This window comes from Schistocerca nitens, chromosome 3 (assembly GCF_023898315.1).
Source record: "Schistocerca nitens isolate TAMUIC-IGC-003100 chromosome 3, iqSchNite1.1, whole genome shotgun sequence".
NCBI lineage: Eukaryota > Metazoa > Arthropoda > Insecta > Orthoptera > Acrididae > Schistocerca > Schistocerca nitens.
Genome location: NC_064616.1, coordinates 342,479,007 through 342,493,588, shown reverse-complemented (window position 1 = coordinate 342,493,588; position 14,582 = coordinate 342,479,007). Strand labels below are relative to the sequence as shown.

Genomic DNA, 14,582 nt, shown 5'->3' with positions numbered 1-14,582 from the left:
AATGGAACACTTGTATTCCTGCCAGTGACATTAATATGTAATATGTATGGAACCAAACTTTCATTCATGTAAACTGGCACATAAAGACTGTACGTACTTACAGTGTCTGAGCACATACTTAAACACGACACATTTGACTTGGGTGTTTCAGTACTGAAAGTGTACTAAATGAATACTATCAGCCACAAACCATAGCTTCCCACCTGTAATCCACCAGCTCCAAAACTATGCCAATGAATTCCCAATGTCTTTCATACATACTTCCTCGCATACTCCTCATATCCTGCTGTCCCTAATCATTGGCTGCTTTCTTTTGATCTGTACTGAATGTTCTTAAGAACATATGGGGATACATCTTCTCATTATTATTCCCCCTTACTGAGAAATCCTTTGCTTCCTTCCCATGATCCCCTACCAATCTCATTTTATACTGCCCCTGCTCTGCCCTATGTATGCCTGCATAATTCTGTTTCTTTGACACTTCATTCCCCGATAAACAAGACTCTCTTGTTTAGCACTGGCTACTGCTGTCTTCTCTTCTACTTTCATTATGTTTATCTTTCCTCTCATCTTTTTCCACACATTCATCTCCTCCTTCACACTGTCACTAGTGCCTTAATAATATTTCTTATATAGCTGTTTCTGTGTTTGCTCTTCTCTTCTTTCTTCCCTCAAAGCAACTTTTCTTACAAATGACAGCAGGATTGCTTTTTGTTTTACTTTTCTTATTTATTTTTACTTTACTTTGTACCACTTCACTTGCCTTGATTTGCCATTTACCCTCCTCATTTTGTTCCTATAATTTGATCTGCTTTTCAATTTCTTACTTTAACTCAAATATTTGTCTCCACTTTTCTGTTCCTTTCTTCACATGCTTGTCTTACTGTCACTAAGTATGTAACATTCTGGCACAACACCACCTACCTTGACAATATTACTTTTACAATGGTAGTATTTCCATTTTTTCCCATGTGCTTCTGGTAGGTTTCATTCCACCTGGCAAATCGACCTCGACCCCCCCCCCCCTCCCCCGAAAGCAAATTTTTTCCTGTTTAATTTTAAAAGAAGAAATCAAAACCCCTGTTGACCTTCTCATATCTAATGCCAATACATCTGAATTGGGTATAATATGCTAACTTACTAGGGTTTCTTCCTTTTTTTGTCATTCTAGGAAATACACTTTATAAGGAATTAAGAAATTTACTATCATCAATTTCACAAACAATTACTTTAGTAATGAATGACATTTTAAGTTCCATATGCATCTCTGTTATATTTCTGCATGGGCTAGATTCACCTTTAGGTTGAAGCAGTTCTCTGGAATTGGTTATAATAGTGGTTTATATGTCTTTTCCTTTACAGATACACTGTGCTTTCCCAGAACCTTTGCAGTAAATGTAACCCTTCTTGCCTTCTCCGCTACTGCCGTTGCCATTTCGTATTACTTCTTAGTATTACTCCTAAATATTTAAACAATGCAGCAGGCTCCAGGAAGTTTAATACTAACCTTGCAGCAGATTACTACTGGGTTCTTTCACTTTGGGGGAGGGGCAGCAGTGTGTGGGTATTATCCTGCATTATACATACTGAGGTGGCAACAGCCATGGGATAGAGATATGCACATACACAAATGGTAGTAGTATCACATACACAAGGTATAAAAAGACAGTGCATTGGCGGAGCTGTCATTTGTACTCGCGTGATTCATATGAAATGGTTTCTGATGTGATTATGGCCGCACAGCAGGGATTTGCAGACTCTGAATGTGGAATGGTAGTTGGAGCTAGAAAGATGAGACATTCCACTTCAGAAATCATTAGGGAATTCAATATTGGTTCAAATGGCTCTGAGCACTATGGGACTTAACAGCCGTGGTCATCAGTCCCCTAGAACTTAGAACTACTTAAACCTAACTAACCTAAGGACATCACACACATCCATGCCCGAGGCAGGATTCGAACCTGCGACCGTAGCAGTCGCGCGGTTCCGGACTGCGCGCCTAGAACCACGAGACCACTGCGGCCGGCGGAATTCAATATTCTGAAATCCAGACTGTCAAGAGTGTGCCGAATAACAAATTTCAGGCATTACCTCTCACCACAGACAACACAGCAGCTGACAGCTTTCACTTAACGAGTGAGAGAAGTGGCATTTGAATAGAATTGTCAGTGCTAAAAGACAAGCAACACTGTGCGAAATAACTGCTGAAATCAATATAGGATGAACAAAGAATGTATCTGTTAGGACCATGCAGTGAAATTTGTCATTAATAGGCTATGGCAGAAGGTGACTGATGTGAGTGCCTTTCTAACAGCATGACATTACCTGCAGCACCTCTCCTGGGCTCATGACCAAATTGGTTGGACCATAGACAACTGGAAAACCATGGCCTGGTCAGATGAGTCCTGATTTCAGTTGGTAAGAGCTGATGGTAGGGCTCGCATGTGGTGCAGATCCCACGAAGCCATGGACCCAAGTTTCCAACAAGGCATTGTGCAAATTGGTGGGGGACTCCATAATTGTGTGGGCTGTGTTTACATAGAATGGACTAGGTCATTTTGCCCAACTGAACTGATAATTGACTGTAAATAGTTATGTTGTCTACTTGGAGACCATTTGCAACCATTCATGGACTTCATGGTCCCAAACAATGATGGAATTTTTATGGATGATAATGTGTCGTGTCACCAGGCCACAATAGTTAACGATCTGGCCACTTGGATTGCCCAAGATGGATAGCATCGAACACTTGGGAGACATGACTGAGAGGCCAGTTTGTGCACAAAGTCCTGCACTGGCAAAACTTTTGTAATTATGGATGGCTATAGAGGCAGCATGGCTCAATATTTCTGCAGGGGCTTCCAATCACCTATGGAGTCCATGCAATGTCGAGTTGCTGTACACAGTATTAGGAGGCATCCCATGACTTCTGTTATCTCAGTGTAACCTTAATGAGAGCAGCCATTCATATCAAGACAAAATATTGCCCACATCTTCCCATCCTTATTTATGATTTCCTCAGAGTTGCTACTTTCCTAAAGTTTACAGCATTGTAAGCACATGGTCTAATACTACTACTGAATGTATGTGACAATCTATATGCTTCTCTGAGGTACATCAATGCTACTTTCCTTTCTGTTGAACATTAGCTGTCCAGTAGAACAAACAATTAGTGAAAAAATTTTCCCTAAAAAGCTTTTTCTGTTAAAATACTCTGGTCATTTGGTCATTAATCAGCAATGTGAGAATTCTGGAATCTAAGAATAAAAAATCTATCTATTCACGTGCATTTATTATTTGCAAGATATCAAGTGTGAATAAAAAAGCTGTGTTTCACAAAGTGGTCTTTTCCTGTAAACGAAGGAAGTCACATGCCATAAAAACATTTTCTGTTTGTGTTACAAAGATATTTTTCACTTACTTGTGTAGAAAATGTCAATGCAAATCATCTGAAATGGTGCTGAAGCCCAAGTCAAGTAGCATCATCAATTGAAGATATCTAATTTTATTTAGAGATTAGCCTTTCAATATCATGAAGCTTACTGCTAATATTACATTGAGGTGACAAATGTCATGGGATACGTCCTAATATCATGTTGGACCTCCTTTTGCCTGGCATAGTGCAGCAAGTCGACATGGCAAGTTGTTGGAAATCCCCTCCAGAAATATTGAGCCACACTGCCTCTACAGACATCCAGAACTGTAAAAGTATTGTCGGTGCAGGATTTCGTGCACAAACTGACCTCTTGATTATGTCCCGTAAATGTTCTATGGGATTCATCTTATGCAATCTGGGCGACCAAATCTTTTGCTCGAATTGTCCACAATGTTCTTCAAACCAGTTTCAAACAGTTGTGGTCTGGTGACATGGCGCATCATTGTTTGGGAATGTGAAGACCATGAATGGATGCAAATGGACTTCAAGTAGCAAAACATAATCATTTCTCATCAATGATCGGTTCAGTTGGACCAGAGGACCCAGTTCATGCAGTGTTGCTTGTATGTTAACACTGAAAACTCTAAGCAAACACTGCTGCTCTCGGTCATTAAGTTTTTTTTTTTTTTTGGTGGGGTTTAAGGGCGCTCAACTACTGAGGTCATTAGCACCCAGTCACTGTTGTTAGAGCACAGGGAATCTAGTAAAACTCAAGGGGAGGGGGGGACACCAGAAAGACCTAACAAAGATGTAGATAAAATAAGTAAAAACGTTAGATGTCTTTGGACAAGCCAGTCAAAGTTATAAAACGCAGAACACGAGCAGTTGCTCGAGCGTCATCAGCTAAAATATCCGGTAAAGTAGATGGCAGGGACAGGACAACACGAGATTTACTAAAGCGGGGACACGACAATAAAACATGGCGCACTGTTAATGCCTGACCACAAGGGCACTGCGGGGCTGGGTCACCGGAGAGCAGGTAGCGGTGGCTAAACCGGCAATGCCCAATCCGCAACCTGGTCAGAAGGACCTCCTCTCGCCGAGATGGCCGGGAGGAGGTTGTCCAAGCAGTTGGGAGTGGTTTTACTGCCCGGAGCTTGTTTCCTTGGAGGGATGACCAAGCATCCCACCAGAACGACACAAGCCTCTTACAAACATCCCCACGAACGTCAGATGATGGGACACAATGGGAGGCTGGCCGAGGCAGGAGGACTGCAGCCTTGGCTGCAGCATCCACAGCCTCATTCCCAGGCACTCCTACAAGTCCGAGAACCCACAGAAAGCTGACAGGAGAACCATTATCAGCAAAAGAATGGAGGGACTGCTGTATCCGTTGAGCCAAGGGATGGACCGGATAGGGAGCTCCAAGGCTCTGAAGAGCACTGAGTGAGTCAGAGCAGAGTACATACGATGAATGGCGGTGGCGGCGGGCATACTGAACGGCCTGAAGGAGAGCAAAAAGCTCGTCCGTAAAGCTGGAACAGTGGTTGAGGAGCCGGTATTTAAAGGTGGCGGCCCCGACGACAAAGGCACAGCCAACACCATCGTCAGTTTGGGAGCCATCGGTGTAAATAAAGGTGTGACCGGCAAGTCGAGCACGAAGTTCGACAAACCGTGAGCAATACACTGCAGCCGGAGTACCCTCCTTCAGGAGTGAGCTGAGGTCGAGATAAATATGAACCGGAGCCTGGAGCCAAGGTGGTGTCGGGCTCGCACCCTCTCTGAAGGTGGTAGGGAGGGCACAATCCAATTGTCGAAGCAGGCGACGGAAGCGGACTCCGGGGGGCAGCAGGGCAGACACATACAACCCGTACTGACGGTCGAGAGAATCGGCGAAGAAGGACTCGTAAGAGGGGTGGTCGGGCATAGACAACAGCCGGCAGGCATACCGACACAGCAGTACGTCACGCCGGTAGGTCAATGGTAATTCGGCAGCTTCAGCATAAAGACTCTCGACAGGACTACTGTAGAAGGCTCCGGTCGCAAGACGTAACCCCCGATGGTGGATGGAGGTAAGACGGCGTAAGAGGGATGGCCGAGCAGACGAAGCTCCCATTATCCAGCTTCGATCGGACTATGGACCGATACAAGCGAAGCAGGACAGTGCGATCCGCTCCCCAAGATGAACGAACCACTAAGAACTCTGAGGACATTAAGGGAACGTGTACAACGGGCTGCCAAACAAGAGACATGCGGAGACCAACACAGTTTCCTGTCCAACGTGAGCCCTAGAAACTTAGTTGTTTCCACGAATGGGAGAACAACGGGACCGAGATGTAAGGATGGCGGAAGGAACGCTTTATATCGCCAAAAGTTGATACAAACCGTCTTCTCTTCAGAGAACCGGAAGCCATTTGCCACGCTCCATGAGTATAGGCTGTCTAGACAACGCTGAAGGCAGCGCTCCAGGAGGCATGTTCTCTGGGCACTGCAGTAGATCGCGAAGTCATCGACAAAGAGAGAGCCGGAGACATTAGGTGGAATGCAATCCATAATTGGATTGATCGCGATGGCAAAAAGGGCTACGCTCAAGACGGAGCCCTGAGGCACTCCGTTCTCCTGGAGGAAGACGTCGGACAACACGGAACCCACACGTACCCTAAACTTTCGATCCGTTAAAAAGAAATCAATAAAAAGGGGCACGCGACCGCGTAGGCCCCACCTGTGCATAGTGCGGAGGATACCTCCTCTCCAACATGTATCATAAGCCTTCTCCAAATCGAAGAACACGGCTACCGTTTGGCGCCTTCGCAAAAAGTTGTTCATGATGAATGTCGACAAGGTCACAAGGTGGTCAACAGCGGAGCGGCGGCGACGAAAACCGCATTGGACACTGGTAAGTAGCTGTCGAGATTCAAGAATCCAAACTAACCGAGCATTAACCATGCGCTCCATCACCTTACAGACACAGCTTGTCTATCCTTCCCGGGTTTGTGTATAGGAACAACGACGGCGTCACGCCAACGCATGGGGACCTGATCTTCGGTCCAGATGCGATTGTAGGTACGAAGAAGGAAGCTTTTGCCCGCCGGAGAAAGGTGTGCCAGCATCTGAACGTGAATGGCATCTGGCCCCGGAGCAGAGGACCGGGACAGTGCAAGTGCACGTTCGAGTTCCTGCATAGTAAAGGGGGCATTATAAGTTTCCAGATTCAGCGAGTGGAAGGAAGGTCGCCGAGCCTCTTCTGCCTCTTTCCTGGGAAGGAAGGCAGGGTGGTAATGAGCGGAGCTTGAAACCTCCGCGAAAAACCGGCCGAAGGCGTTGGAGACAGCCACAGGATCAACGAGGACCTCATTACCTGAGGTCAGGCCAGGTACCGAGGAGTGGGCCTTAATGCCCGACAGCCGGCGCAGGCCACCCCATACGACAGAAGAGGGAGTAAAACTGTTAAAGGAGCTGGTGAAAGAGGCCCAACAAGCCTTTTTGCTGTCTTTGATGACTCTACGGCATTGTGCTCGGAGTCGTTTGTATCCAATACAATTCGCCAACGTAGGATGGCGGCAAAAGGTGCGTAAAGCACGTCGTCGAGCACGGATAGCGTCTCTACAAGCCTCGTTCCACCAGGGGACGGAAATGCGACGTGAAGAAGAGGTAGTACGAGGAATGGAACGTTCGGCAGCATTGATGATAACAGCCGTGAGGTATTCGACCTGACTGTCACAACTGAGAAAATCGTGGTCCGGAAAGGTCGCCAGGGAGGAGTAAAGTCCCCAGTCAGCTTTCGGTATGTTCCAGCTCGAAGGACGTGGGGATGGGGTGTGGTGCAGGAGACAAACGACACAGGGGAAGTGGTCGCTCGAATAGGTGTCAGAAAGGACATACCACTCGAACCGACGGGCAAGAGTGGTAGAACAGATCGAGAGGTCCAAGTGAGAGTAGGTATGAGTAGAGTCCGAGAGGAAAGTCGGGGCGCCAGTATTGAGGCAGACGAGATTGAGATGGTTGAAGACATCCGCCAAGAGTGAGCCTCTTTGACAAGATGCAGGAGAGCCCCAAAGGGGATGATGGGCATTGAAGTCGCCAAACAATAAAAACGGCGGGGGAAGCTGAACGATCAGGTGCATCATGTCAGCCCGACTAACAGCAGATGACGATGGAGTGTAGATGGTACAAACTGAAAAAGTAAAAGCAGAAAGAGTAATATGGACAGCTATTGCTTGGAGTGGGGTGGTCAATGGGTTGGGATGGTAATAGACATCACCCTGAACAAGCAACATGACCCCACCATGAGCTGGGATACCGTCCACAGGGGTGAGGTCATACTGCTCCGAGGTATAGTGGGTAAAGGCAATACGGTCAGTCGGGCACAACTTGGTTTCCTGGAGACCAAGGACGAGTGGACAGTGCAGGCGGAGGAGCAGTTGTAATTCCTCCCGATTAGATCGAATACCTCTTATGTTCCAATGTAACAAGGCCATCGCTAGTCAAAAAAGAGGGGGAACGAGACGGGGGAAGAGCTGGTCACCTCGACGGCCGCGGAGGGCCAGGTTTCGAGGGAACAACACTACAACTGACGGGAGGCGGATCCTGGTCCATCGAGTCGTCGCCAGCTGCGGCCGCTGTCCCTGGTTGTGTAGGAGGGGCAGCATCATTTGCCGACGAGAGGCCAGCTGAGCGCCTGGCAGCAGAGCGTCCCGGCGAAACTGAGGACGGCCGGGAGCAGCGACTCACGGATGGAGCGTCAGACGAAACGCGCCGGGGTGGAGAGGGGGATAGAGACTTCTTCTTGGAGGCCTTCTTGGAAGTCCGAGAAGGCGCAGGGATGGTGGGCTGGACTCGAAGAAGGTCCTCACGCGCGGGGGGTGGGGGTGGCCCCTGTGGCAGAGGGGGCGGGGGCCACGGGGGAGGAGGATTTGGAAGGGAGGGATTTGGGAGGCGGAGGCAGAGACCCCGGATGGGGGGAGGAGGCGGAGGGGGGACAGGATAGGGGTGAGGATACCGCGGAAGGAGTGGACACAACTGAGGCAAACGAAGTGGTCAACGGCACGGGATGGAGGCGGCCATACTTCTTCCTGGCCTCAGAATAAGAGAGACGATCCAAAGTTTTGAGTTCTTGTATCTTCTTCTCCTTCTGATATGCGGGGCAGTCTGAGGATCTAGGCGAGTGGATGCCAGGACAATTAACGCACCGAGGTGGTGGGGTGCATGTATGTTCCTCACGAAGAGGACGCCCACAATCGCCATAAAGGGGCTCAGCCTCACACCGTGACGACATGTGCCCAAAGCGCAAACACCGAAAACAGCGCATAGGAGGCGGGACGTAAGGTCGCACGTCGCACCGGTAGCACATCACCTTTACCTTCTCCGGGAGAACGTCCCCTTCGAAGGCGAGGATAAAGGCCCCGGTGTCGATGCGACGGTCTTTGGGGCCGCGCTGGACTCGCCGGACGAAATACACGCCTCGGCACTCCAGGTTGGCCCTGAGCTCCTCATCAGATTGCAGCAGTAGGTCCCGATGAAAAATAACCCCCTGCGTCCTATTCAGTGCCAGATGCGGGACAATGGACACTGGGATGTCCCCTAGGCGGTCGCACGACTGGAGCGCCGCCGACTGTGTGGCGGTGGTGGTCTTTATAAGAATGGACCCCGAACGCATCTTACTGAGAGCCTCGATTTCCCCGAAGATGTCCTCAATGTGCTGAACAAAGAACATGGGCTTGGAGGTGGCGAATGTCCCCCCATCAGTTCGAGAACAGACCAAATAGCGGGGGAAGTACTTCGCCCCAAGCCGGCGGGCCTGTCCGTCCTCACAGGGAGTGGCCAAGGGGGAAAGGGCAGGAGAACCAGAACTAGAAACAGTACCTTTCCTTTTGAAAGACACGGCCACAGAGCGACCTGATACGTGTTGACGTTTCATCTGCGAAACGTCCGCCCCGATACCACCCACTCCGACCAGGGGCTCTCCACACGGGCGCCACCCAGCCTCAGCAAGGGCCACCTGGCAGGATGACCATTGCCGGGAGTCCTGATGCCCCAAGGAGACGGGCATCTACTCCTTGGCCGACGTGGGGAGGGTGCAGCTCAGGTATCGGCAGTACGATCCCTGTGTGGTCAGGGGGCTACAACCTAGAGGGTACATGACGACCCCACCACAACGGGCTGGCTACCGTGCTGGATTTCTGGTGCCATGGAAAGTCCATCATGATCGTAGGTGCAGATGGGGACGCACTATGGGCGTAACGTGTACAACCCATCAGGCGTTTAGGCCCAATTTGAGGAATAATGCGTATGGTTACAACGCCGGTACAATGCTGAGTGCCAAGGTCTTAGTACACTGAGGACCAGTGGTACACCACGTAAGGCATCCTTCCCCAAAAGGCTCGTACTTCTGTAGAATTTTGAAAAATGGAGGTCAAACCCCAAGGGGGACCATCACATGGCAGGCCGAAACGGTTGAAACTCCTTTTAGTCGCCTCTTACGACAGGCAGGAATACCGCGGGCCTATTCTAACCCCCGAACCCGCAGGGGGGTCGGTCATTAAGTGACAGCCATCGAACTTGTTAGTTAGAGGTAGTGCCTGAAATTCTGTATTCTCGGCACTCTCGATGTTGTGCATCTTAGAACATTGAATTCTCTAACGATTTCTGTAGTGGAATTCCGCATTTGAAGTTTGTTAATTCAGGATTAGAAAAGAAACCAAATTTCACAATAGAAATAATGTAAGGTTTCGTCTATAGTCTTTTTTTTTCCCCCCCGTCTACAGGCTAACGGTTTCAGTATACACTACCACCCTCAGACCATACCCTGGCATGCAGTCATCATGCTTGTTTCCAACTGGGAAGCGAGTGTGATGAATGCATGCCAGGGGATGGCCTGAGGATGGTATTGTATACAAAACCGGTAGTCAGTAGATAAAATAAAAATATGTGACTTAGACTAAAACAATATGTTATTTCTAAAGTGCATTGATTGCTGTAGAACTCACAATATATTGAGAATATGTAAAATCCACATATCACATAAAATCCCTATTCTTTAATAAAACTAATAGCAAAATGAATGAAAGCAATAAAATAAATACTGGTACACCAGTACATTACAATTTCTTGAATGTGTAAGCTAGATAAGTATTACTTTGAAACAATGCTGAGTAATATGTTACAGCTGGTGTGCTATAACGACGGCACTTAGGCAATTACTTGAATCTATTAAAAACAAAAGATTCACTGTACCAGAGTGTAGTGGCCGAGCTTCTTCAGAAAGTCCTCTTCGCAGTCGATGTGATGAACCATCAGTTTCAGTGGCATTCAGACTCGATTCATAGCTGAAAATAACAATAAAATTAATAATGTACACATAAAAAGAATAAATAAAGCACCACTGTATTGTGACACTAGTAATTGGAAACAAATTTCAATCCTAGTAAAAAATAAAATGGATATTCTTTTATCTTTTTACACTTTGAGAGCCCACTGGATGACTGGTGAACCTAATGAAATAGCAGTATCTTAGTGTAGTTTCTCTGAATATATTTCTGGACTTTCGACGATAAATTGTGCCATCCCTCTTCAACAGTTACACTGGAATGAAAGCATTTCCATGTTCTTCCTGCACCAGGAATATAAGATATACCAGAAAAATGGCTACAGCCAATGGATAACTATTACTGAGTATTATTTTTCTCCACCACAGCATTCAGACTATCAATACAATTCTACATAAACCAGATAAAACTGTTCAGCATGGCTTGTGGTAATAGCTTCCACTGTTGAACAAGTGTCCTCTGGCAGTCATATATGGTTCATGGTTGCAGTGTTAGGGCTACAATCCTTCATGCAAGAGCATCCCGTGCATGTTAAATTGGCTCCAAATCCCAAGAGCAACCTCACCACTTTAGATGCATGATCTCCTCATGTTGTAGGCAGCCATCAAGAAAGTCACACTTGAATGGCCAGGCATTATCTTCAGCTACATCTTTATTCCACAAGCAGCTTTGCAGAATATGGCAGAGGATACTTCATGTAACACTATTACTTCCTCTGGCCTGTTCCATTCACAATGGTGAAGAGGAATAATGACTGTTGCAAGCTTCTGTATGAGCTGTATTTTCTCCGAGTTTCCTATTGTGGTTATTTTACAAGATGCATGTGGGATGAAGTAATATACTGAACAGAATCTCTCAAGTTTGTGCAACTGTGGCTTGGCGAGTATTTTGTAACACTCTTGTGGTTAAAAATAAACCCTTCACAAAATATGCCACTACATATTGGCTCTCTTCTAACTCCTATTTTAATCCTACCTAATACGCATCCAAGACTGACTAGCAGAGCTCAAGACTCAGTTCAAAAAGTGACTTGTAAGCCCTTTCCTCATAGGTGAGTTACATTTCCTTAGTAATCTTACAATGACCCTCAGCCTGGCGTTTGATTCTTCTGCAGCTTGTTTTAAGAGTTCGTTCCACTTCACATCACTTCAGATGCACATTCTTAAATATTTTGCATGTCTTACTCTTTCCAGTGATATACGAGAGGGAAGGGGGAATAAAAAGAGGATATTTGTTATAAAAAATTTATTCATGAACCTCTCTACAAACTTCCTCCAGTCACCTTCAGCATACTCTTCATTAGACGTGATACACTTGTCAAGTCTTTCTTCCCCTTGTTTCAACCATGTCTGGAACTCTTCAATGTTGATATCATCCAGTGCCCTTTGCGAAGCTGTTTTTACCACTTCCACATCTTCATAATGTTTCCCTTTTAGCGTTTTTTTCATTCACAGGAATAGGAAAAAGTTGCATGGTGCTAAATCTTGCAAATACGGAGGGTGACGAATTACAGACTATTCCTGAGATTCCACACAGTTGGTCACTCATAAGGCTGTGTATGTGAAGGGGCATTGTCATGATGAATGAACCAGTGACCTGGTCGTCAAAGTCCCAGGCATTTCCTATGAACATCCTCTCACAGTCATCTTAAAACTTCCAGATAAAACTGCTGGTTAACAGTCTAGCCAGAGTGTACAAATTACCAGTGCACAATTCCACAAACATTTTGGTCTGGGGGAGAGGGAGTCCTTCACTGGCTTGACGCTTGCTTGGTTTCTGGGTCATACCCATGACACCAACTCTCATTGCCCGTAATGATTTTGTTCAAAAAGTTTAAATCACTTTCGGTCTCTGCTTTCAAGTCCTGGCACACATTCATGCACATGGTTTTTTGCTCCTGTGTGAGAAGGCTCAGAAGAAATTTAGTGGCAAAATGTCTCATGTGCAAATCTTCACTCAAAATTTGATGGCATGCAATCCAATTCAAGCCTGTCTCTGCTGATTTTTTTGGTGGCTTTGTTTCAATGTTTTCCTCATTATGCGATGTTGCAGGGCATCCAGAATGAGGTTTGTCTTCAATACTTAACTCACCATGTTGAAAGTGCCCAAACCAGTCAAAACCTTCTGTATGGGCTCATAGCATCCTCCCAGAAAGCCTCTTGAAGCTTTTTTTTTTTAAAAAAAAAGGCAGGAAACAAAATTTCACACACATCCTTTGTTCTTCTAAAGTTGGTATAACAACTTTGCAGGACACACCAACAGTCAGAGAAACACAACACCATGCTCACACACTGACGTTTACGCAGTTGTTTCATGAATGTCTCAACTACCCACATGTAGTGGGAGAACTCAGTACTATGTCTACAAATGGCATTGCCCTCTCAGCCTTTCATGTCTCCCCCCCCTCCACTCCCCCTTCCTCATATTACCAATAATTTCATTGAACAGTAAACAATCATTTTACTTAATGAGCAAATTTGGTATTCTTTTTTTTTTTTGCCAAATTTGTTTTTGACAGATTCCATGTTTCTTGTCAAATTCCGTATTTCTTGCCAAAATCTGTGTTACTTTTGCCCAATTCCCCCCCCCCCCCCCCCCAAATTAGATGTTGATTGTTCATTCTGCCGAATTCGGTGCTTTTTAGTTCTTTTTTAGCAGATTTGGTGGTGTTTAGCTTTTTGCCAAATCCGGAGATGTTTTTTGCAAAATTAAATGATGCTTTTTTGTAAAACTTTCTGGTGCTTTTTTTAAAAAACACAGTGGTGCTTTTTTGTAAAACACAGAGGTGCTTTTTGCTAACTTCAGTGTTATTTATGTTACCAAATCAAAGTTTACCATTCAGGCGGGAACAAGAAGACACTAAGCAATAGTTATGAAAGTTACTGTTAAGTAATTCAGTTAGCAAGATGAACATGAGAAAGCCAATCAGATGTATGGACACACCCACAGAAAACTTTGCAGAATGCTAGTGGAGAGGTGATCCATGTGTGGAACGTCACTGCTAGACTTCAGAGTAGAGACTCTGATGCAAGTCGATGAAATGCACTCCATTACTGTTAGCAGGTAATTCAATACTTTGACCCTGAGCTGAACACCATACTGGAACCCCATTTGACCACAGCAGTAAAGGACTTCCCAACACCAACAAGTACCAAAGAATTACAGTCATTCTTAGGCCATGCAAATTATTATAGATGTTTTGTGAACAATTATGTTACCATTGCTAAGCCCCTGACTAAACTATTGAAGAAAGGAGTTAGTTTCACCTGAACCAAGGAATATGATGAAGCAATGCAACAAATTCAACATGTTTTGACTAGAGCCTCTGTGCTAGCCTACCCAGAATTTGAAAAATCATTTATTCTGTCGGTAGATGCCTCAGATTATGCCGTAGGAGCCATTTTGTCACAAGAAATCGATGGAGAAGAGCGACCAATTGGTTATGTATCTCGACAGGTTAACAAAGCGGAATTGAATTACAGTACAACTGAGAAGGAACTTTCAGCACTCATGTTTGTCGTAACCTACTTTTGATGCTATTTGTACAGGAGGAAGTTTACTGTCATCATGGATCACGCCACATTACAGTGGATGCTAAGCTTGAAAGATCCCAGCAGCAGATTAACTCGTTGGGCTTTAAAATTGAGCGAATTTGAATACGAGGTGAAACATAAACCAGGCAAGTTGCATCAAAATGCTGATGTGTTACACCGGAAGGTTACAGTAATTGTTGCCAATGATATTTCTATTGAAGAACTAAGGGAAGCACAGCAAAGAGATGTTGAATGCCAGAGGTATGAAACTTTGGCCGAATTTTCTGTCGAATATGGAATTTTGTATCAAATAACCCCACTGGGTAAACGAGTAGTAATCCCGAAAGA

At 45.8% G+C, this 14,582-nt stretch overlaps 1 protein-coding gene across 2 annotated transcripts in view; it reads right to left on the bottom strand.

The window, feature by feature from the left end:
* Positions 1-14,582, bottom strand: part of LOC126248294 (GTPase-activating protein and VPS9 domain-containing protein 1) — a 369,886-nt gene that overhangs the window by 89,444 nt on the left and 265,860 nt on the right. For both annotated transcript variants that reach the window (XM_049949157.1, XM_049949158.1), the window contains exon 21: positions 10,610-10,701. In XM_049949157.1, the coding sequence (XP_049805114.1) occupies positions 10,610-10,701 (92 nt within the window). The remainder of the gene's footprint in view (positions 1-10,609; positions 10,702-14,582) is intronic.